The sequence below is a fragment of the Mirounga leonina genome, unplaced genomic scaffold (genome assembly GCF_011800145.1).
Source record: "Mirounga leonina isolate KUSES-001 unplaced genomic scaffold, KU_Mleo_1.0 Mir_127, whole genome shotgun sequence".
NCBI classification, from domain to species: Eukaryota; Metazoa; Chordata; class Mammalia; order Carnivora; family Phocidae; genus Mirounga; species Mirounga leonina.
The window spans coordinates 51,917,978-51,940,487 of NW_023270316.1; the positions used below are offsets into that span (position 1 = coordinate 51,917,978).

Consider the following 22,510-nt stretch of genomic DNA (forward strand, 5'->3'; position numbering starts at 1 on the left):
GTGAGGGTGGAATGGAACGATGCCTGAAGTCACGTCGCATACCTGGGATGTTGTAAGTACTCAGTAAATGCTAGTGGTTGTTGCTGTTATTATTATTACTGTTGCTAATTCGGATACAGTTTTGAAGGTACTTATTGGATTGAAACTGCATCACTGGCTGATTCAATACGCAGAGCGCAGAGCAAGCGTCTGGCTGGAGAAACGAGACGAGCCATGTGAACTCATTGGACAGGACAGCACTGGGAATCGGATTGCTTTATTTCTTTGACAGTTGATAGGGAGTTGGGGTGGAGGAACAAATGGCTGTTTTCTTTCCTATAATGGATTAAAATGAAATGAATCAGTACAATTTCAGGCTCTATGGGCAAGTAAGGTAATATTATTAACAAGACTAATTCCTCCAACTCGTGACAAGAAAGTACACATCCACTGGTGCTCCCCGCAATTTTGACTTTGCATCACTGGTGGAGAGGAGCTTCTTACGTGGTTGAACACAGCCTGACTCTGGCTGTGGCATTTGATTTTAAACAAAGTGACATCGGACCTGTTGATAAATAAAGGTCAGCCTAAGGGTAGGTGGGAATAAGGTGCACTTTGAAAGAAAAAAGAATGCATCTTGAAAAAAAGAGTTTTTTTTTTTTTTTTTTTAACAGCTAAAGAAATCTCCAGTTCCCATTCAATTCAAACATACTGCCTTGTTTTTACTTTGCTTTAAGTAAAACCATAAGTGTTTGTTATTTCAAGCATTACACTTCGGACACCGAAATATGTGAAACTTGTGAGAAGTACTGGAGGAACAAGACGACATAGGAAGTTCAAGGCAAGACAGCCTTTATCCTTCCACGTTGGCAGCATGGAAATAGGACGTTTGCTCCTCATTATTTAAAGAGTCTTTTAAAAAGTCAAATGGGAAAGGAAGCGATGCAGGGATCTTCTGATTCCTTTTGGCTTTGGCCAAGAAAATGGAATTATTGAAAAAAAATCTAACCTTTTATAAAATACTGCTGTTAGGAGGCTTTGTAGTGGGTTAAATACTATAAAAATCATTGTTTGCCAGGCGATCAAGGGTGGAGGAGAAAATAAAAATAATTACTGGGCAGGAGCAGGTTGGGTGAGCTTACACGGGCTTGTATCTCAATGACAGAACATGGCATCAGAATCACTTCTGTTACCTCAGGTGACCAGACGTTGCGTTAAGGCAAAAGCAAGGAATTCTTTCTTCCTCAGGTTTCTGGATACAAACCAAGCACCATAGTTCTCAAACCGCCTTCCTTGACCCCTGACCTTTCATAAAACGCAGGTCAGCTCGCTTCCCTGCGAACCCATCACTGGTGGTAGATTTCCACGTGCAAGCTCCCTCCGGCTGCTTTCCTGAATTCTGATCCCTGAGTGAGCCCAGGAAGCGCCAGGAATGCCAGAATCCTTCAGTCACTGCGCAGGTTCACTTTATAGATGTCGTCTTTTCTTTGGGGGACTCTTTATGCCTATCTTATTTCACGTCCCAGGGTCAGCAGGGTGAAGAAGGGCCCGTCCTATACAGTGGACAGCATGGTGGAGGTGAAGATCTGTTGTAAAATCTGGGGGATGTCCTTGGTATCCATGGCAACGAAGGACCGGCCAGCTGGTAAAGTTCTCTGAAGCCTGCCCGGATGGAAAGAGAAAGAAAATTACCATTGCAAATGGGAGCTACCTCCTGCCCCCGAAAACCACAGCATCCAAAGGAAGTGTTTACTTTCTAATACCTTGCCCCTGCCTGCAAGGGAATGGGCTGTCAGCAGGCAATGAAAGGCTTGGACGGGCCACAGAACAGAGAGAGGCACACTGAGAGCAGTGAACCAAAAGTAAGGTCTTTTCAGTGAGAAAATCAGTTAATTTGAAAAGAAGAAATTTCCTTCCTTTTATTACTGTCATTTCCCGGTATTCCCTTGGCAGAACAGAGCCCTAGGGACAAATCTGGGATTAGCTCACCTGGATCCAGCAAATGTGTTGGCCTCACCCTGTGCTTCTAAGTGCTTTCCCTGCCTTAGAACACAGGCCCCGAAAAATGTTGCCCGGCCAAACCGCAGGTGGTTCTTTCTTTCTTTCCCTTTCTCTCTCTCTCATTTTTTTCCCCTCACGTCATACAACGTGAAGGGCAATCTGACTTACCCAGTTGCAACTTTGATGACACCAAGCTTATATAGACTTAGGATAATTTTTTAAAAATGGCCATTTATCATCTGGAACAAAGGGCCATTTTGAAAGCAATGAAAGTACAAGACACAGTTCTATCCAAAAGAACGCCTCCTTTCACTGTGCCAACAAAGTTTGGTTTTGGAATGACATTTAATAAAAGTCAACCATCCTGTGTAGTATCATACATTTGGCATGCCTGGTAGACCAGCTAATTCTGCAACATATCTTTTGCCAGTGGATGTTGGACCATTTCCCTAGGAAACCACAAGGGTATTATTGTACTTTCTTAAGTATTCAAACAGGATCTGTTCACTAGAAAGACAAAATAGCTATTTCAGCTCAACCAGTATTTGTTGAACTTGCTGTCTGCTTAACATTGGGCTGGTCCTGAAGGAAATCTGGGTAGAAAAAAGCATGGTTTGCATTTGAGGACATGGAAGTTCTAGAAGAGGCAAAAATATAAAACTGAGAAAAATGCAGTCAGTTGTAATGAAGTGACTGTAACGACATGATACTAAAGGCAGTTTTGTTTCTTTTTTTAAGATTTTATTTATTTATTTGACAGAGAGAGACAGCTAGAGAGGAAACACAAGCAGGGGGAGTGGGAGAGGGAGAAGCAGGCTTCCCGCTGAGCAGGGAGCCCGATGCGGGGCTCGATCCCAGGACCCCGGGATCATGACCTGAGCCAAAGGCAGACGCTTAACTGACTGAGCCAGCCAGGCACCCCCTAAGGCAGTTCTTAACCTTACTCTGCAATCCTGCAGCAAGGCGAAGGGAATAGAAAAAGATGCCAGCTCTCTGGAGGCTAAAACATTTCCTAGTCTATACAGGACTCTGTATTTCAGAGTGTGACAGACAAGTAAAAGACAGGAATGGCAAAAAGGTATGTGTTCTGGGCAGGAATGTTATTTTTCGGGGGTAGGGGAGATATACTTTCATTTGTGTTTTCTGCTTCATACAAATATTTCAAGCAGAGAAAAATCCCAAGTTCTTTCTGTTTATAACTCAAAAAGATAAATGTTAGTGTGTTTGAGAAATCAAATCCAGATCTCTCCTTTTAGTTCATCCACAATGGTATTTGTTATCTTACCATAAACTTCTCTACTGATTATTCAACATGTTCAGTGTAGCATCTTACTGTATATTCTGTCTTACATTGTCTCCCAATGTTTCACCTGCCTGTCTCCCCAGTGAGAAGGGATATATACACATATAAGGGGGGATATCTAAGATAGATAGATAGATATCCATATATTATCCCTGTGTGCCACGTCTCTCTCTGTCTGTATACAGATATACACTATACACATTTTATATATTATTTATATACACATTTTATATATTATTTATATACACATTTTATATATTATTTATATACACATTTTATAGACACACACATACATATACACAATCTCTTATACTAGGAAAAGTTTGCTACTTTGATGTTTGCTACTTTGAATACGATTTGAACATGAAATCGTATTCAAAGTAATTGAACTGATTAGAACTGAGCTTGAGACCTTGATCTTAAGTGCAAAATATATAAAATACTGCCCAATTTATTAGTGGACAAATCAATTTGTTAATTATTCTATTGTTGGATTAAATATAAGATGAAAAATAATTAATTTAAAACTATTATTGCTCATCCAAACATAAACTAGGGGATTATATCCTCTCAACCAGACTATCATACCAGCTCCTTGAGGGTGGCAGATCTGCTGGCTACTCTTCTTTCTTCTCCCCACTGCCCCTCAGGAGCCAGTCCCATGAAATGGCATGTGTTAGGCAGGCACTCAAGCATCTCTATAGTTGTCCTTTGCTGTATCCTGAGGTGACACTTACCTGGTTGCTTGATCACCTAAAGATCCAATGAAAATGGCAAAAGCATTTACTTGAGGGTTACTTGTCAGGATTTGGGCAAACTTGGCAGGATGTATTCCATATCGTGACAGGTTTGCATCACTTAAGACGATGACAAAGTACTCGTCAGCTTCTTCTTTGACAATCTCCTTGATGGCGTGTTCCGTCCCCTCTAACGTGTGGTCCCCACTCATGCAGAACTGAGCATGGGCATGCATTGTCTGGGAAGCAGAGATGTTGCACAGAAGCCGTGGGTGAGAAACGTTGTAAACAAACATCATGATATTTCTACTGACCATGAGAATGCACAAATACCAATTCTTACACTTGAATAGGAAATCTGTACGTGAGTTCTATTTAATTTGCACCTTAGAGTGACAACAGTACACAGTGATATTTGTATGTGGTTAAGACTTTTGTTAGAAACAGGAAATGTTCCCAAACTCTCCCAGCTGCACTGACTTTTGAAACTCGAGCTGCCATTTAAAGTGAGAAAATCTAAGAAAACATAAAACTTGGCATCTCACACACACACACACACACACACACACACACACACACAGAGTGGTAGGCAGAATTCCAAGGTGGTCTCTAAGATTCCTGCCCCCTGGTATACACAGACTGCATAATCCTTTCCCCTTAAATGTGGGCAAGACCTGTGAATATACACACACAGGAGAAAAGTAAGGAATGGGTTGAATTTCTAATAAAGTTGTAACACTAAACACTGTACTTACAACAACAGCTATGGAGGAAATTTACTTTAAGCTCATGGTGTGTGTGTGTTTCTACTGTAGATCTAAGTATGTGAAATTGAATTTATCATTAGAAAATACTAAGGACATAAAATTGGGGTTGGAGAGTACTCTAAAAGGGGTAATTCTTTTTCTTTTACTGAAATGTGTAGGGGCTAAGAAGAACTGTATAGGATACAGGAGGGGACCCAGGCTGTAGAATCCAGATATAATCCTGAGTACTCTGAAAATATGTAGGGAACAAAGTTTAAAATTTGTAGAGTAGAGGGCACCTGGGTGGCTCAGTTAGTTAAGCGACTGCCTTCGGCTCAGGTCATGATCCCAGAGTCCTGGGATCGAGCCCCGCATCGGGCTCCCTGCTCAGCGGGAAGCTGCTTCTCCTTCTCCCATTCCCCCTGCTTGTGTTCCCTCTGTCACTGTCTCTCTCTCTGTCAAAATATAAATAAATAAATAAAAAATCTTTAAAATTTGTAGAGTGGAGAAAAGGATTTTAGGCATGATGAGTAAAACGTTTTCCCAGTTTAATGCTTGAATGCCTGTAAAACAGAGTCTTTTTCTTTCCTGTAACTCCTGCTGCTTCAGTGAATCTTTTCAGTGATCAGAAGATACTTTACATCATCTGGTTGAAGTTTTCACAATAGAGAGGTGATTTATTGTATTTACCTTCAGAATTTCTAGTCTTTGCTTATTGTCCTTGGGGATTTTGTTAAGTGGAACTAGACCAATGCTGTAGCCATCTCCAGAGTGTCCAACGATGTCATACTACAGACGAGAGAATCAGAGAGTTAGAAGCCTCTGTCCACTAAAGACCTATATATAGGTCATCAGACCTATAAGCCTCCAACTTTTTGGGCTGCTACTATGCAGACGTACTCAGCGGAATGCCATGGAGAAGTACAGAAAGACAGATGTGTGTTTATCAACAAAGGCAAACTCCAGGCTCCATCACTTCTGGTCCATCCTCTTATGTGATTTCTGCCCCAGCAGGAGGTAGAAAGGACTTCGGGGGGCTACCAAGAATTTCATTCTTAACTCTCAGGGGAGAGTTCAAATAAATCACACACACACACACACACACACAGTGGTAGTCAGAATTCCAAAGTGGCCCCCAAGATTCCTGCCCCCCGGTATACATAGCTTGCATAAGCCTCTCCCCTTAAGTGTGGGCAGGACCTGTGAATATGATAGGATGTTGCTTGTGATTACTTAAGTTATGTGGCAAAGGGGGTTTTGCAGATGTAATTTAGGCTGCTAATCAATCGACTTTGAGTTCATCAAAAAGGGAGATTATCTGGGTGGGCCTAATTTAATTATATAAGCCCTAAAAAGCAGAGTTTTTCCGGCTGGTAGCAGAAGGGAAAGACAGAGAGACTTGAAGTATGGGGGGATGTGACATGTGAGAATTATCTGTGGCTGAGATGGGGGGGGATGATGGGGTGAGGCTCTGAGAGTGGCATCCAGGAATGACCCTGGCTGATAGCCAGCAAGGAAACAGGGACCTCAATCCTACAATACCAAGGAACTGAACTCTGCCAACATCCAAATGGGCTTGACAGCAGAGCCTCTAAGTAGGAAGCCCAGTCTGACTGACATTCTGATTCCAGCCTTATGAGATCCTGAGCAGAGAACCCAGCTGAGCCTTCCCAGACTCCCAAACTCCAGATCCAGGACCTAATAAATGGGTATTGCTTTCAGATGCTATGTTTGCAATAATGTGCCACACAGCAATAGAAAACACATAGACTTTTTTTCCTGAACGCAAAAGTGAAATCTATTCACCATAGAAATGACAGAAAGGCACAAAAAAGAAAGTAAAAATTATTCATGATCCCATTATTCAAAGATAACATCTGTTAATATTTTGTTGTATAAGTTTTGAGGCTTTTATTTCCTTTCAGTGTGTGTCTAAGAGGTTGTACATTCACACACACACACACACACACACACACACCCCTACATCAACAGAACTTTCAACTGAAATGGATAACGTTCACCATGTGGGTTTTATAATCTGCTTTTATACTTTAGTGTATGACATATATTTTTTGAATTTAGGAAATACCTTTTCAATTCTCTGTCTCAATGCACATGAGAAAAGGCTAGAGCTGAGAGTGGGGTGCAGCATTTTTATGGAATCTGGAAAGAAGTTTGGGACCTCGAAGCAAGTATAACTGGAGCAAGGTGGTTCTTAACTGTTGGGTTTGCTCCCAAATTCCCTTCTGCCCTCCCATCTCCCTCTAAGAATTTTCATGATGCTGATGTGAAAGTTAGAATAGACTTCAGGGTATCTGGGCCACTGGGGCATCTGCAAAGAAAACTGAGTGTGGGCAACAGATTTTCGGGAGTATTGGGAATACCACTGAGGGACAAAATGCTTAAGATTTACTGCTTTCTATTCACCAACTGACCGCCCATCAACAGCTGTCTTTTGAACACCTACCATGTGCAAAACATGACTCTAGGTGCTGTAGCGGAATGCAGTAATTTCTTTTCATGTCTATTCCTTTTTAAGTTCCTTCTTGAGTTCTCTGAGGCCATATCTTATTCATCTTTGAATTTTAGTATCTGTGAGTGTGCCTGGTGTGTTTATTGCACAGATGCAATCATGCTGGGGCAGTAAGAAGCTTGCCTTTCCCATGTGGGCTACATTCTTTTACAAATAAGCTGTTTGGAAGCTGGAATGCATTTTTCCCCACCATGTGATAAATGGTGGTTAGCCCAAGCTAGCTGACAAAAAACCCCATACTGTAACTGAAACCATTGTACTTAAAATGAAAAGAAGTAGAAAAATTCCCGTTGAAATAATTTTTATGCAAAAAAGAGGGAGTCAGAAGGCAAGTTGGGTTCATTGTGGAACATGCTGAAATTGTGCATTTGGGGAGGCATCAGAGTGGAAATTTATTTCATGGAGTCAGAGATGTGGCTGTCCTCCCCAGGAGGGAAACATGTCTGCCAAGGGCAAATGCATAGAGAAGAGCAGAGGACCCCTTCGGCTGAAACCTGGGGAGTATCCTCCTCAGAGGGTGGAAGAAGGACACACAGCTGAGTGGAGAAGACAGGAGAGACAGCACTTGGCGAAGCTGGGTAAGGGGACAGCTGTGGGGAATCTGTGTGTAGGGTCTCAGGGGGTGGTTTGCAACTGTGCTGAATTACACTAACCACAGCCATCCCAGAGAATGGTGTCTAGTGACCTCTGGGCCTCAGAATCAACAGCGACCTCTATGGCGACAAGATTAGTGAAAAGTTTGTGGGATAAGAAAGAAAAATGGAACAGCATCTAGAGGGGGCTTTGGGGGAGAGGTGTCTCTGCATTTTGCAGGCAGCAGAGAGGATGCAGCGGGGAAGGAGATCAGGGTCACAGTCAGAGGCTCTAGTTTGGAGAAGGAGGGAGGACACTCCTTTTTCTGAGACTAAAAAAGGCAGAAAAAATGGGAATGGACAGAGATAAGTGTATAATTGGAAGGGACAAGTGTACAAATGAAGGCCCATGTAAGATGTCTAAATATTTAAAATCTATAAATCAGTCTACAAATTGTTAAATAAGATCGATTCTATTCTCCTTCTTTGATCAATAAATATAGATTATAATGACCTGGAGAGAAAGGAGGCCTTCAGTTCTGTGTCAGGACAGGGTGGTGGGGGCTGCACTGGCCCCTGGCTTGCAGCCCAGGCCCTTCTCTTTCTGTAGTTGGCCCTGTCCCGTTCCCTGCGGTGCCTCCTCTGCACGTGTGTGCGAACCCAGCTCTCTTGCAGCTGCACGCCATCATAGCCCTCCACACGGTTGCCCCGCAGCCATACCTCGGACCTGGGTGTTCACACCATTGGCCAGTCTGCCCGAAGAAGACGGACCTACGAAAGGGGCCCACGTAGGGCCTGGAAGCAGCCTTGGCCTCATCTGAGGTTTCTTGGGGTATTCCAGAAACCAGGAGCATGACTGAAAAATTGGCTCTAACTGGGCCTACCCCCTTGGCCCCATAGACTCTTCACTTCATGGGAGGGGTACGGTCAGAGGAGGGCCAGAGTGGGGTCTTGGGCAGAGGCTGGGACATTATTCCAGACTTGGTTTTAAGATTTTTTTTTTTTATTAATACCAAAATGATACAAAAGAATTGTGAGGGAAATTGACCAATACATTAGAAATGCTTGATAACAAATGCTTTCTAAGGATGCAATTAATTCCATATGTGAAAAAAATATCTCCTTAGGATAGTTTGCTATCAATCTAGTGAAAAGGTAACAATTTGAACCCTAAAAGCTCTACAGCTCTTGACAATGGCTAACTGCAGTGCTGGCTTCAGCAGATGCCAAGGTCGCCCTTCAGCGCCGGCATTGGCCCAGACATGGAGAAAGCCTGCCTGATTCCTCCATGGAAGCATACTCGAGGCTCTGTCAAGTCTGACTGGACAATGGTCACGGCAGGAACTGTTTCAAGCCAAGAATAAAGCTGTCCTGAGAAGGTGCCAGGCAGGCTGCTTTTGTTAGGAGCCTGGTGAGGTAATCTGTTAAACAGGATCTTACACAGGAGGGGATAAGATCAGTTCCTTGAAACAGAAGTAGGTTTCTCTTATTTGGCTGAGGCAAGAGGGCTATAAATGTATTAGACTTTTTCCTCCCTATTAACTGAAGGTTAAAATTCTTCGTAATCAGATGACCGTGGATGAGACTATATGGATATGTATTTGACCATGTGGTCTGCTCACAGGGTTGACGTAACTGGTTACTACAAGGAAAAGAGTTGATTATTAAACAAAGAGCAGCCAAATGAGCTGCTGGATGGTCTTTATCAAAAACAGATATTGGCTGATTAAATATTTCAGAAACATTTTAGTAACTATCCATCTATCATTTGCTTGACCAATCTACCAACCTACCTACCTACCATTTAACTTTTTGCCCAGGAGAAGAAAGCATACTATCCTTTTTCACACAGTTGAGATAAAGATAGGTGAATTGCCGATCTCCCTTTCTTCCTCCCTCTCTTCTTCCCTTTCTTTCTTCTCCGCCCCGCCCCCCCCCCCTTCCTTTCTTTATTTGTGGTAAGGAAAGTGCTATTTGCAGAAGGATCCGCCTTTGTCTGTGCTGGGTTAGTACTGCAAAGACTGAGAAGACACACCTAAAGGACAGGATGGGGTTTATAAAATGGTTTGCAGGCTCTGGTTCTCATTTTCCAGACAGGCTTGGGGATTGTTCTGCGCACAAAGTAAATAAAATGGTTGAGAGGAATCCAAAGTACGTCCAAATGTGGAGCATTCCCTGGTGTTACTGTAGATCATTTTAAGCTTCCATTAAAACCAATACTTCTATGTCATAATTATTTAGTATCTGCTATCCAAGGACCCCAACACATTTTACAGACAGAAATTTGCTAATCCTCAAAACTGTCTGGGCTAAAGGAAAAAAGTACATAAACTCATTCATTTCCATTCTCTAACACCTGATCTTGCCATTCACCCAGTCTGGTTCCTGCTGTGATCACTGTCAAATCAGACTCGACAGGGTCTTAAGCATGCTTCTGCATGTGGAGGATCAGAGAGTCATTAAATAACAACCTCACTGTCATTATCAACCCCCCTAACATTTAGATCGTAACTTTTTTTTGAGCAGCTCAAAATTTATATCATCATGATTTCTCCACTTCTCATGGTCTCCCGAGTCCTTGTAGAGTCTTGCTTTTAGCACACACATAAATAATAAACTACAGTAGTAAGGAACAGCCTCAATGAGAGAAGGCCAATTTTAATACTTCTTTGCTTTAGAAGCTTGCTTTAAATGCCCTTTTGCTATATTTTCTTTTGAAAATCTCATTCATCTAGAGAAAGGCATAACAAATGAAAACAAATGCTGAGTTTCAGTCCAAGACACATTTATCAGCAAATAAGAAGGCTGATTTGTGATACTGAGACTGCAAAGAAATCTCAGCTTAGAATAAAGAACTATTAATGGTTTTTTAAAAGATTTTATTTATTTATTTGAGAGAGAGTGCACAAGAGGGGGGAGGGTCAAAGGGAAAAGCAGACTCCCTGCTGAGCAGGGAGCCTGATGCCCTGTTCCGTCCTGGTACTCCGGGGAACGGGATCGGATCGGGATCTCGACCTGAGCTGAAAGCAGACGCTTAACTGACTGAGCCACCCAGGCATCCCTAGCATTTTTTTTTTTTTTTAAACGAGTAAGATTGATTTATGTTTAGATTTCTATGGGGAAGGATAATCTTCTGCTAACTTTAGGACAGGCTTTGCTTTATTACACATCCACATTATAACTAGGTATGAGACAATCATCTGAGGCTATTTCTGAAGACCAACGATGTGTGAAATTCTAATCTCCTTCTAGAAATCCAAGTATACCATTCTAAAATGGCACCATTGACAGTGGGCAGCAAAGGCTTAGAAGATGAATATGTGATTTAAAAAGTCAAGAGAAGTGCCAACAGAATCCTAAAGTGCTAGTTAGCCCGTAAGCTACAGTAGCTAGCTAGCTTACCTTTCTTCAGATCACAGATGTCTGTGCCGAAAGGATGATCTGAAGGCCAAGGAAGGATTCTAGACTTAGCTCTGATATTACCAAGCTTTTTGACCTAGGGCAAGTCACTTAACTTTTCTAAATCTTGTTTCTACCTTATAAATATCACTGGTGTAGATGACCTCTAACATAATACGCTTATACGTCACTTAACCTCTCTGACAAACAGGAATAATCTCTGTTTTATCTAACCTCACAGGGTCACTGAAAGTATAGGACAATACATTTAATGAGTAGAATGTCAATGTTTGTATAGTTCTTCATAGTTTATAAACTGCTTCTATATATCTCATCTCATCTTGATTCTCTTCACAAACTTTGGGGTGGGTATTCTTTTTTTTTTTTTTAAGATTTTATTTATTTATTTGAGAGAGAGAGAACGAGAGACAGAGAGCAGGAGAGGGAGGAGGGTCAGAGGGAGGAGAAGCAGACTCCCCGCCGAGCAGGGAGCCCGATGCGGGACTCGATCCCGGGACTCCAGGATCATGACCTGAGCCGAAGGCAGACGCTTAACCATCTGAGCCACCCAGGCGCCCCTGGGGTGGGTATTCTTAACCTCATTTCACAAATGAAGAAATGAATGCCTGGAGAGATGAACAGCCTTTCTTAAGGTCAGAAATCGAGTGTTGGCAGAGGTGGAAGCCGAACCCAGGTGCCCCGACTCTAAATCCAATGTCTTTACCATAGAGAAATAATCATTTCCTAACTGTTCCCCTCCCTATCCTCCCCCGCCCAACCTCTTTGGTCAATACTTCTACAGCAACAATCGAGTCCATTCTGAATTCTTTCATTTTGAGTGGACCCAGAGAACTCTGTACACCCTTCTTTGGTTTTATCTCCATGTTGCAATAAGAATTTATTCAAAGCCTAAGCCTGAGAAGATGATCGGTTTCCATTTCTAAATGTGTGAAATGTTCCTGAGTCATTGGGAAAAGGTTCATTATGGACACTGAGCTAAGTTGTTGATAGAAGGAATTTTCCCAGCAGGTGCTAGTTTGTGAGTCATACCTTTCCACATCCTTCTGAAAATTAACCCAGCCTTTCTGACCAAGATAGCTTTGAGAAAAGTCATGCCTATTATACTTCACTTGGATGATGAAGTGCTAAGGGGAGGAAAAGATAGTCTTTTATGTAAATGGTACATTTGCTCCTGAATCCCAGCTTTGTCAAAATACTGATTGGGCAGAAATAAAATGGCTGCAAAAAAACCAGGGCTAAAACATCAAGAAAGGGCCCTGAAACAGGAGTCAGAAGTCCTGACTTTTTACCATGTAGCTGTGTGACCTTGAGCAAAGGACTTAACCTCTCTGGATCTTGATTTTCTCATTTGTAAAACAAAGAGGTTAGTGAAAATGATTGCCAAGATCCTTCCTGTTCCCAAGGTTCTATGAAGAGTCAATGGTTCAGTCTAGAAACAGAATGAAAAAAGTCTGCTTCACTTAGTCGTAGGAAAATCAGTGTCTTGCTTTCTCTTGTCAAAGGAATGAGTCACCTAAATGTACCTGAGGATTGATGAAGTATTTTCTAAAAAGAAAGCCCTCAGACTCTACAAGAAATAATCCAATTTTGTCTCTAGAAGAGCAGTTTTCTAACTTTTTAAAATATTTTTAAACAGTGGAAATGGAAGTCTTTCTCCAAATGAAATATTGCACAAAAGCCCAGATTATGAAACATCATGCAAAATCAATATAAGTGGAATTGTTTTGGTTTAATTGGGGATGGAAGGGGAAGGGGAAAAGTCCCATCCGTTCACCATCACTCCCCAACAGCCTTCGAGGGTTCCTTGTCGCACTGTTAGGAAACCATGGCCTTAGAGTATGATTTATTCTCCACAAAAACAATAAATTTGAATACAAAGTGCAACTTCTCAATAACTAAATAAATCTGTTTTCCGGTGTCACTACTTGAGCGCTCAGAGGAGAAACAGTTACCTCACTTTTGATGAGATGGAGTACTTTGAAGGAAAAAAAACAAAGGCATTAAGGGCTTTTGAAAAGGAGGTCTACTTTAAGGTTCCGGTGAAAACATTCTCAGGGGCTTGCAGAAATCACAAGAAACAAACTGGAATGAAGATAAAGGTTTGAAAAAATGCTTCTGGACTTAAATAAAAATGGTTCACACAACCGTTACCGTTCCTCTGTTCACTCCAGTGTTTCAGTGCTCTGTGAGCAGTAACAATTTTGCTGGTTATAAGATTAGAGGAGTTTATGATGATTATTAGCAAATAATGCTATTCCTGTCTGAAGAGACTGACTGTAAATGCTGTCCCTGAGAATAACTGAATGCAGTTGGCAGACCGATTATGAGAAACTGTAAAAGCTCCAGATGGCTTTGAAATGTGTCCTGCCACTGCATTACCTTTTCTTCTCAGTAATTCTTACTCGAGGGTCCCTGTGGTTTGGCATGGATCATGCTAAGATGGAATAGAAAGTGGAGGTGGACTCTAAATGAGCCTCCTAGACCTGGACTGTAATGACCCAGGGCTGGGGAGCAAGCCCAAACCAAACAAGACACACAGCAGATGCCAAGAGAGAGGTTTCAGGGAAGGGTCCAGATCACCGGGCCAGGCCGGTAGCTTCTGAAGGTTTCCAGCAAAGACAGACTGAACCCCTTAACGAAGGAGGGATAAGTGCAGGAGGACCACATTCAGAGTCATCTGGATCTGGGGAGTGGGGAGTCTCAGAGCACACTGCTAATTCTTAAAGATGCCACGTGCGATGCCCTCCGGGGCTATGGAATATAAACTTTTCACTAGGAACTCCTAAAGCTGTCATTTGTGCATCATTTTGTATTTGCTGGGAAAGTTACATACTTCCATTAGTTATTCCTAGGCCGCACCCTTCTCTGGCAAAGGAGAACGTGAGCACGCAGATGAAGGGAGCTGAATGTGATCATGCAGCGCACACAGACCTGAGGGAATGGGACACGCCTGATGTACACGCATCAAACAGCCCTGAGAAGACACCACAAAAAAGTCCACTAACAGTGGTCGCCACCCGAGGGGGAAGTGGGGGCGGGGGCAGAGGCTTACACAGAGGCCTCTCTCCCCCTTCCTGTACCTTCTACGCATGTCTAATTACATGTTTAATTACAAAAAAACGCTCTCACAGAATGTCAGTAGCTCCATCCCACCTCTTTCCCACACTCGACAAAGGATGCTGGGGAGCCCCAGCAGAGACTGGGTGGCCAGTGGCCACTCACACCGTAGACATGTTGGGGGGGTGGTGAGAAGATTATGTGAAGTCTCCAGGGCACCCAGTGTTGGGGGGGTGGGGCAGGGAAGCCTGTCAGAAGTTCTGGAAATTTGGGACAAGGTAAATGGCACTGTGAGGAAATAGCCAGACGAATCCAGGATAAAGGACATGCCGCAAAACAACTGATCTGAACTCTCAAGAGAGCCCCCGCCCCAAAAAGCAAAGAGGGTAGTGGCAGGGGAGGTGGCCGCTCCAGATTAAAAGAGGCTAACAAGACATTGCAACCAAAAAACAAGTGTGGGCTTTCACTGGATCCTGGATTGTGTGTGTGGGGGGGGGGGGGGGGGGGGGTACCAACTAGACAAAACTCTTTTGGGAAAGATTTATCATGGGAGCATGGAGTGATGTATGGAACTGTTGAATCATTATGCTATACAGCTGGGACTAATATAATCCTGCATGTTTATTATACTTCCATAAAAAAGAAGATACCTCTGCGATAGCTGGGAAAAGAGAATGTGGACTGGACATTAGAAGATATTACGAAATTACTGGTAATTTTCTTAGGTGTGATAATGGTACTGAGGTTGTGTTAGAGAACGTCCTCACTGTTAGGAGAAGCATAATAAAATATTTGGAGGTAAAGCATTATGGCATTTATAATTTCCTTTCAAATGAGTCAGAAGAAAGAAAATTATATATTTAGAGAGAAAACATAAAGCAAATGAGGGAAAATATCAACAGCTGGTGAATCTAAGTGAAGGCTCGTGGGTGTTCATATTACTGTTTTTCAACTTTTCTGTAGGTTCACATTTTTTCAAAATAAAAAAGTTGGGAATTAAGGGAAATTTTAAAAACAAAACAAAAAGTACCAGAAAGGGAAAACAAACAGAAGGGGAGTCCTGGCCCCATCCTACTCTGTCTCCAACTAGCCTTCTGACTTTGGGAAAAGTCCTTCATGTTCTGGGTCTCGATTTCCTATGTGAAGAATGAGGTAACTGAGTAAATGACCTAGGAAAGCGAGCCTGTTCTGAAGTCCATGGACACGGTGAGGAATTTGCAGGAAGGGGACTCCTGTGCCCTCCCCGTCCCGCCTCTCCCCCAGCCCTTGACGTCCTTGCCCAAGGACCGCTTTTCCTCAAAGAGCTTATTTTGTGAAGTCTTAAATGTCTTTTCTTTTTGTTGGAAAGATTTTAATGCACTGGAGACTTTCTGTGCTCTTAAAAAAGTTCTAAAGGAACTGCAGTGAATGTAAGGAATACATTTATGAGAAAACCCCAAACAATTAAAGTGCTGTCTATTAAGGATCTAATAGCATTAAAAAAACCAATAAACATACTTCAAACTTTGAAGGAAGTTTTGTCTTATCTTGGTGTCTTGCTATAATTTCTTGCTCTAAATAGTGACTGGATTTGGTAATAATTGGTATTACCATAGTAACATATGGTTATCTTCTCAATGTATCTGTGGTTTTACTGATAAAGACCGAGGAAAGGTTTGTGCTGTTGTGGGAATCAAAGACTATCAGCAAAATACTACTTTCAGGGTTATGGCCCAGAGTGGGGGGAGATGTCTGGAGAGGAGTGCGCTCTGTTCGTGCCTCTGTTACCACACGTCTCTCGTCGAATCTTCCATTAGAATTAGTAGTCTTTATGTGTCACCCTCACTAGGCTCTCAGCTCACGGATGGCAGGAAACTCTGCACCTGGCAGAGTACTCTGCTCTTAGCAAGTACACAATTTAGATTTGTCATTTTATGGAAATCCAGTACATCACATGGCAACAACTGGGTTGTAACTGTCAATTAGAAACAAAGCAAAACAACATCCCGGGACATGTTCATTTCCTTGATATTGGTGGTTTTTTTTTTTTTTTTTTTTGGTGCGATATGTCCAGTCTCATTAGTAGTTGTTCCAAACAACAGACTTTTCACAGAGAGAACTGGACAAATCTCAATCTCTCTGCACACTCTGCTGTGTGAGATGGAATGAAATATTCAGCACACTCCATGATAATCATACCATCTCCCTGCAGGCTGTGGAAATGGCTCTCTGAAACCCTATTACCTTTGCCACCTTCCACCTTCTGTCTAATTCTTTACCCTTCCCGAGGAGCTGTGTCAACCGATTTCTTGGTGAACTCCTAAAAAATCTTTCTAAAAACTTAGAAGAAGTAGTTTCACCTGTTAGAGCAGTTCCGTTCTCAAAGGCACAAAAAGCTTCTAACTGGAAATTTTATTCTCACTAATATGAATATGTATGCCAATTTTAATAGTGGTATGTTTGCTATGATCTATAATGGATCAACATCTCCATATAACTCAAAGGAAGCTGAGGAACACTGACCTTCAGGATTCACACAAGAGGCAGATGGGCTGATCCAAATATTAGCAGAACCCAAGGGTTTTAAAGCATTGAGTGAGATTTATGCAGATGTAGTGGATGAATGTTTAATTACCCTCTGGTTGTCTGTGGTCCAAGAAATTTAGGAATTATACTCACTCCTACGAGAAAGGATCTAAAATATTTTAAAATATTTTCTAGAAAACCATAAAACATAAAAAAGTAAAAAATCAAAATCAAGAAAAACTTACATCTGAAGGGATGGAGGGTCAAGGGAAGGAAAAGGCTGAATACCAGGGCACAACCTACAGGCCATAAAGCTGGTCTTTGAGTTTGGCTCTGAGTTTCTGGCAACTAAAACCACGAGGGAATCTTGAACAGTTCTGTGGTTTTCACGAATCACAGGGGGACATGCAATCCCATTCTTCAAAGGAAACAAAGCTGCTCCCTACATGGAAAGTCCACATCCTATTTGTATTTGCATCCTGCACTTGTACAGAGCCTGGTAACCCCAGCACTCCCTGACCAAAGCCACCTTTTCCTACCACTTCATTCTAAGAGGAATCTCTCACGTACAGCTTTTTTTTTTTTTTTTAAAGATTTTATTTATTTATTTGAGAGAGAGAGAATGAGAGAGAGAGAAAGCACATGAGAGGGGGGAGGGTCAGAGGGAGAAGCAGACTCCCTGACAAGCAGGGAGCCTGATGCGGGACTCCATCCAGGGACTCCAAGATCATGACCTGAGCCGAAGGCAGTTGCTTAACCAACTGAGCCACCCAGGCGCCCTCACGTACAGCTTCTTATAAGGGACCCTGGGAGGCCTGGAGCTCTAAAACAGGCTTAAAGTAACCCACGTGATGGGTTCCATCGATCTGTTTCCATCATAACACACAGGCATGTCTAAGGACAGTGATCCTATAAGTGGGACGTCGAGCTAAATAATGATCTAAGACTGCCTATTTCTGCAGGACATGTGTGATGCTGAATATGATCTAGAATACTGATGGGTAGATGGTGCACCCGCTACACACGTCTGCACAGACACCATTTCTCTCCACTGCACTTTTGATTAGAACCACACAGCACGTGCCGTGGTATCGGTTCTGGTAAGGGCAGAGTGCAGGTGCTCTTGTGGCTGATTAAGAGCAGACTGCTGGACTCACCCTGGGCGGTCACCTGGCTATGGGGGAACCCTTCTCCACACTCTGACCTCTGAAGGAGGATGCAGAGCAAATTGAGCAACCGCAGAAGGGACGTAGTTTCAATGGGAGACTGCATTTCTCCCAGGGTTGCCGTCTGCATTGTCGGGGGGTCATCAATTACTGTGTGATCCTCCCTCACGTGGCAAGGCAAAGCAAGGCTGAGAATAGCGCTCTTTGCGGGTGTCCTCAAACCTCGGGAGGCTGTCTGCTTGGCCATGGGGCTGGAATGGGGTGTGGCGGGAATGGGGATGAGGAGGAAGGCTCTCAGAAATTTGGGGAAGAGATTTGTGGTGCGTCCAAATGCCTGTTTTCTTCCCCCTAACATTACGACTAACATCACACACTTCTAAAGGGCAGTGCTTTCTTCGGTAGTAATTGGTCCTTTAAATCATTCTCTGATGATTAAGGCAGATAAAACAAAGGCTTCTCTTTCTCTATGCTGACAAGTGAGCTGATGAGGAGATGATTTTTGTCCACTCAGGTGAAGCCTGCACCCGATGAGGAGATGATTTTTGTCCACTCAGGTGAAGCCTGCACCCACCTATCCATCATCATGCCCTAACTCGGGGTGACTTTTGGGCAGATGTGGTCAGTGACGTCTCTCATCATTCTTAGTTCATGCCATACCTTGAACTTCTCCTCATAGTTCTCGAAGGCTTCCATGACCATACACACGGCCTCCATCGAGCGCTCCAGCCGGCCGTCGACCCCGTTAAAGCGGTACATGCTGCCAGATACATCGACCACCAGGCGCAGGCGCTTGGGTTTCTGTTGGGGGCTGCCCAGCTGAGGGGGGGAACACAGAAAAGCCTTGTGAACCAGAAAGCCATCCCTAGTTGCTGTTGTGAGGGTCTCCAGAGGCCCCAGAGTGCCAGCCGCGGGGTGGGCCTATCAGTAGCCTTGGCCTTGCACAAGGCGGTCCTGGCAGGTGGCAAGGTTTGTATTTCAGTAAATGGAATTTCAGACTTGGGCTGGCAGTTGGGGCCATATGGGAAAGATTTTCCTTTCGAATATGGTCCTTACAAAGCCCAACCTCAACTAGTAAAACCTTACCGAGGCTATTATTCTTAAAAATAATAATCTGGAAAGATATAAACCCCAACATGTCATTTTCATGTCATGCCTTGGAATCAGTTACACTAGCAAGACTGAGTTATTTTGGAAGGCCACATCCGTTTTATTCCTACCTGTTATGTAGTGACCTGCCAATCATTTCCCACAAAGCCTGCCAGAAATGTCAGATTCCTAAAACAAGGTTATGTGAGACGGGGTCTGGTGAAGAACTGAGGGAATATGTTTCCTCAGTGTCTCCTGTTATTAGTAAGCTTTCGGGTTTCTCTTCCTTCCAGTCCCTGCATTATTACTTCTCGGTACTTTTCTCGGCAGTTACAGCATGAAAGTAGCATCTAACTGCACTTGAGTGACAAGTGTCGATCAAAATGTGAAACTCCTGCGAGTTTCAGTTTGATTTTGGACTCATGCCTGCCAGTTTGCAGAATTAAAAACAAAAGTATGTTTGTCAGTTTTACTTACAGGAAAAAAGGAAGATGAAAAATTCCAGAGTATTCTGTTATTATTCACTCGCTGACATGCATGAAAGCTAATGAGCGAGGTTAGTAATTTCCAAAACATAGTGTGGGTATTGGAGGGCAATGATTTCAGACAAAATTCAATATATTTCTTAAAAACTTGCTGAGTCTGCTTAGATGAAGAACAGCGCCACATATGCTTCCATGACCACTCGCAATTCAGATACATCTGAACACATTTGTTGACCGTGATGAGTCAGTAAGGAACGTAGTTGTTGACTCATGCCAATGACACAGAAGTGAGTACTGCCCAAATTTCCAAAAGATCCTCTCTGAATAAACATCAAAATGGAGTAAGTGACTACCCTTCCCCACCAGTCACTGCACCCCCAGCTCTCAGTGGTTGCTCAGCAATTCTGGTTATTCTGGGACACAGGAGATCACAGAACGCTCCGAGAGGAGAGACGCAGTATTTCACCTACTGCCATTTTATGTTTGCCACTCTGTTGCAGGTATTTTAATATTAGGGCTGTCTAAAGCTTTACATATTATGGTTGGAATTAGTCAAGGGAGAGTTTCTTATTTTCTAAAATTTTCTTCAGGTATAGGATGGGAAGAGACCTTTGAAGTCACAGGACAGTAGAAGACCACCAAGATTGCTCTAGGGCTTTAACCAGCACAACCCTCCAGGATTCATGGATACCGACTGTCTTCCATTTCCCCTCCAGGGGCACCCTGCTCTGTGTCCTAGGAGCTGATCTGCATGGACAGCATCAGACTCTCCCTCAGCTGCTAGCTCCTGGTGGATTCTGCGGGTGGGAGGCCCTGGCAGGAGATCGGGTTGCCATATTCAGGGTTTTTGGTGTTTTGACAGAGATGGCAACTCAAGAAAGCGTTTGTCTGTAAAGAGGGCTGCACTCCACAGACTGGAGGCTACTCGTTCACCATTACTTACTTGTGGCTCCAGATCACCCCGGCGTTTGTAGATGGCTTTTTCTCCAGTCAGCCCATCAATGATCTTGGCATCATCTAGCTCCCCTGTGGCTTGGTGTCTTAGCCACTGTCTTTCTTTACCTTTAGCCTACAATGACACACACACACATCCTTATTTTAATGACTTCTGGAGGGTACCCGACATACTTTCTGCATGAAAAACAGGAAACACACCCAGGATCTTTTCAAATAAGTGATGTTTCTGCATGAACACAGTTTCATCAATGGACTGCTTTCTGCTCTGCTGACAAAGAATGCCCTTTAGGTAGATTTTGTCAGTTTTAATCGTTTTAACACATGGGATGATAAAATGAACTCACTTAAAGCACACACAAATGGGAAAGAGGTATGCAAATGAGCCCTTGGAGAAATGTGCGCAGTCCAGAAATGCAGTGGTGATACATTTCTTATGTATCTTCTGTCACGGTACTTCTGGCGAATTTCTTAGGTAACCAAATAATCAGCTTGAACTTGTTAACACTGACCACAGGCGCAGAGAAAACATGATCTTCAGAATTCTTCCTTTTGGAAAAAGAATTTGTTATTCGAATCCCCTGTGACTTATGGTGCAGGTGGAAACAGCTGAAAGTAATAGTTCATGAACATGTTGCATCCCCCATGTCAGAGAAATCTTCTGAATTACTTTCCCAAAGGTATGGCCTCATAATACTTTCCCACAATGACTTATAACTATGCCAGGTGGACCAAGATGGTAGTTAAGTGATGAAGAATGACAATATCCCAAATCAAGGCATGGGTTTGTTACAGCCAACGACTATATTTACATTAAGAAGTGGGAAGAATAGCTAAAATATTTGTATGCGTGCAAATGAGAGTGGTAGTTAAGATCATGTGAGTGCAAATGAGAGTGGTATAGTTAAGATCAGAGAGCCTGGTCTCCATCCTCCCTTCATGATCAGATATCTGACCTCAAGCAAGTTACTTAACCTGTCTGCATTTCAGTGTCCTCAACTGTAAAATAAAGATAACACTAGTTCCTACTTTGAGTTTTTATGAAGAGTAAATGAGATACTACATGGGATTGGCTGAGGAAGAGCCTGGAAGTCTATGTCAGAGGATATCATCATCATCATCACCAAGTGAGACACATTTCGGACAACTAAGCCCAGATTAATTTAAGCACACTTCCATCACTGTTTCATTGGAGGCGGCTGCAGGACAGTATGGTCATTGAAAATAGAAAGCCAAGCTTTAGGCAGCCGGTGTCTCCTTTAGGGGCAGACCAACCACTGCACAAAGAAGCTCCAGACACTATAACTCTAGGCAGGACTACCTATGTTAATTTCTTATTCCTGATACCCTTGCTGCAAACTGTGCAAAATTCCCTCATTTGAATACAAATATATTCATGTGAACATGAAAAGAGATACTCCTAAACCACCAGCATACAGAAATTACATTTGGTGGGCAGTTAATTCCAGGAATTATCTTACGTGCACCCCTTTGGAACTATGTTCTTCCCTAATGTGTGTTCTTCGTAAGAACACCATGACCTTATAGGAAAATTGGATTCATTGGAGCATAGCTCAATGAGCTCATGAAACTCTATGAGATAGATATTCAGCTGCAGCTGGTAGGAGGAAGGGGTGAGCAGAGTCTTCTAGAATCCTTTCCCACTGGGCTATGTATCAAGACAGACAAGCTTGACCACACAGTGCTGGCCTTCTCAGGCTCCCTCCCCTGCAACAGTGATTGGGACCTGGTTCCTATTTCCCTTCCCCATCATGCCTGATGTTTGGAGTGGATCATTCCTCAGGTTTCCAGGATGCTTTATGCAGGGAGATGCAATTGGGGGTGAACACTGAGGTACCTTTCGATCCTGAGGTTCTCTGATTCTTGGAGATACCAAACTGCAGAGCACTGGATGAGGACAGACCCTCACAGACCAGTCTAGACTGGGAAAATAAGTACTGCAGAA

The 22,510-nt window shown here is 43.0% G+C and overlaps 1 protein-coding gene across 3 annotated transcripts in view; it reads right to left on the reverse strand.

Moving 5' to 3' along the window:
- Window positions 1-240: 240 nt before the first annotated feature.
- VWA8 (von Willebrand factor A domain containing 8) overlaps window positions 241-22,510 on the reverse strand; it is a 345,308-nt gene continuing 323,038 nt past the window's right edge. For 2 of the 3 annotated variants that reach the window (XM_035003301.1, XM_035003300.1), the window contains 5 exons: window positions 20,534-20,659; window positions 18,677-18,835; window positions 5,457-5,555; window positions 4,021-4,259; window positions 241-1,641 (listed from right to left, as the gene is read on the reverse strand). In XM_035003301.1, the coding sequence (XP_034859192.1) occupies window positions 1,533-1,641; window positions 4,021-4,259; window positions 5,457-5,555; window positions 18,677-18,835; window positions 20,534-20,659 (732 nt within the window). In that variant the 3' untranslated portion in view covers window positions 241-1,532. Of the gene's footprint in view, window positions 1,642-4,020; window positions 4,260-5,456; window positions 5,556-18,676; window positions 18,836-20,533; window positions 20,660-22,510 lie in introns of those variants that run through there. The other variant, XM_035003303.1, reaches the window with a different exon arrangement.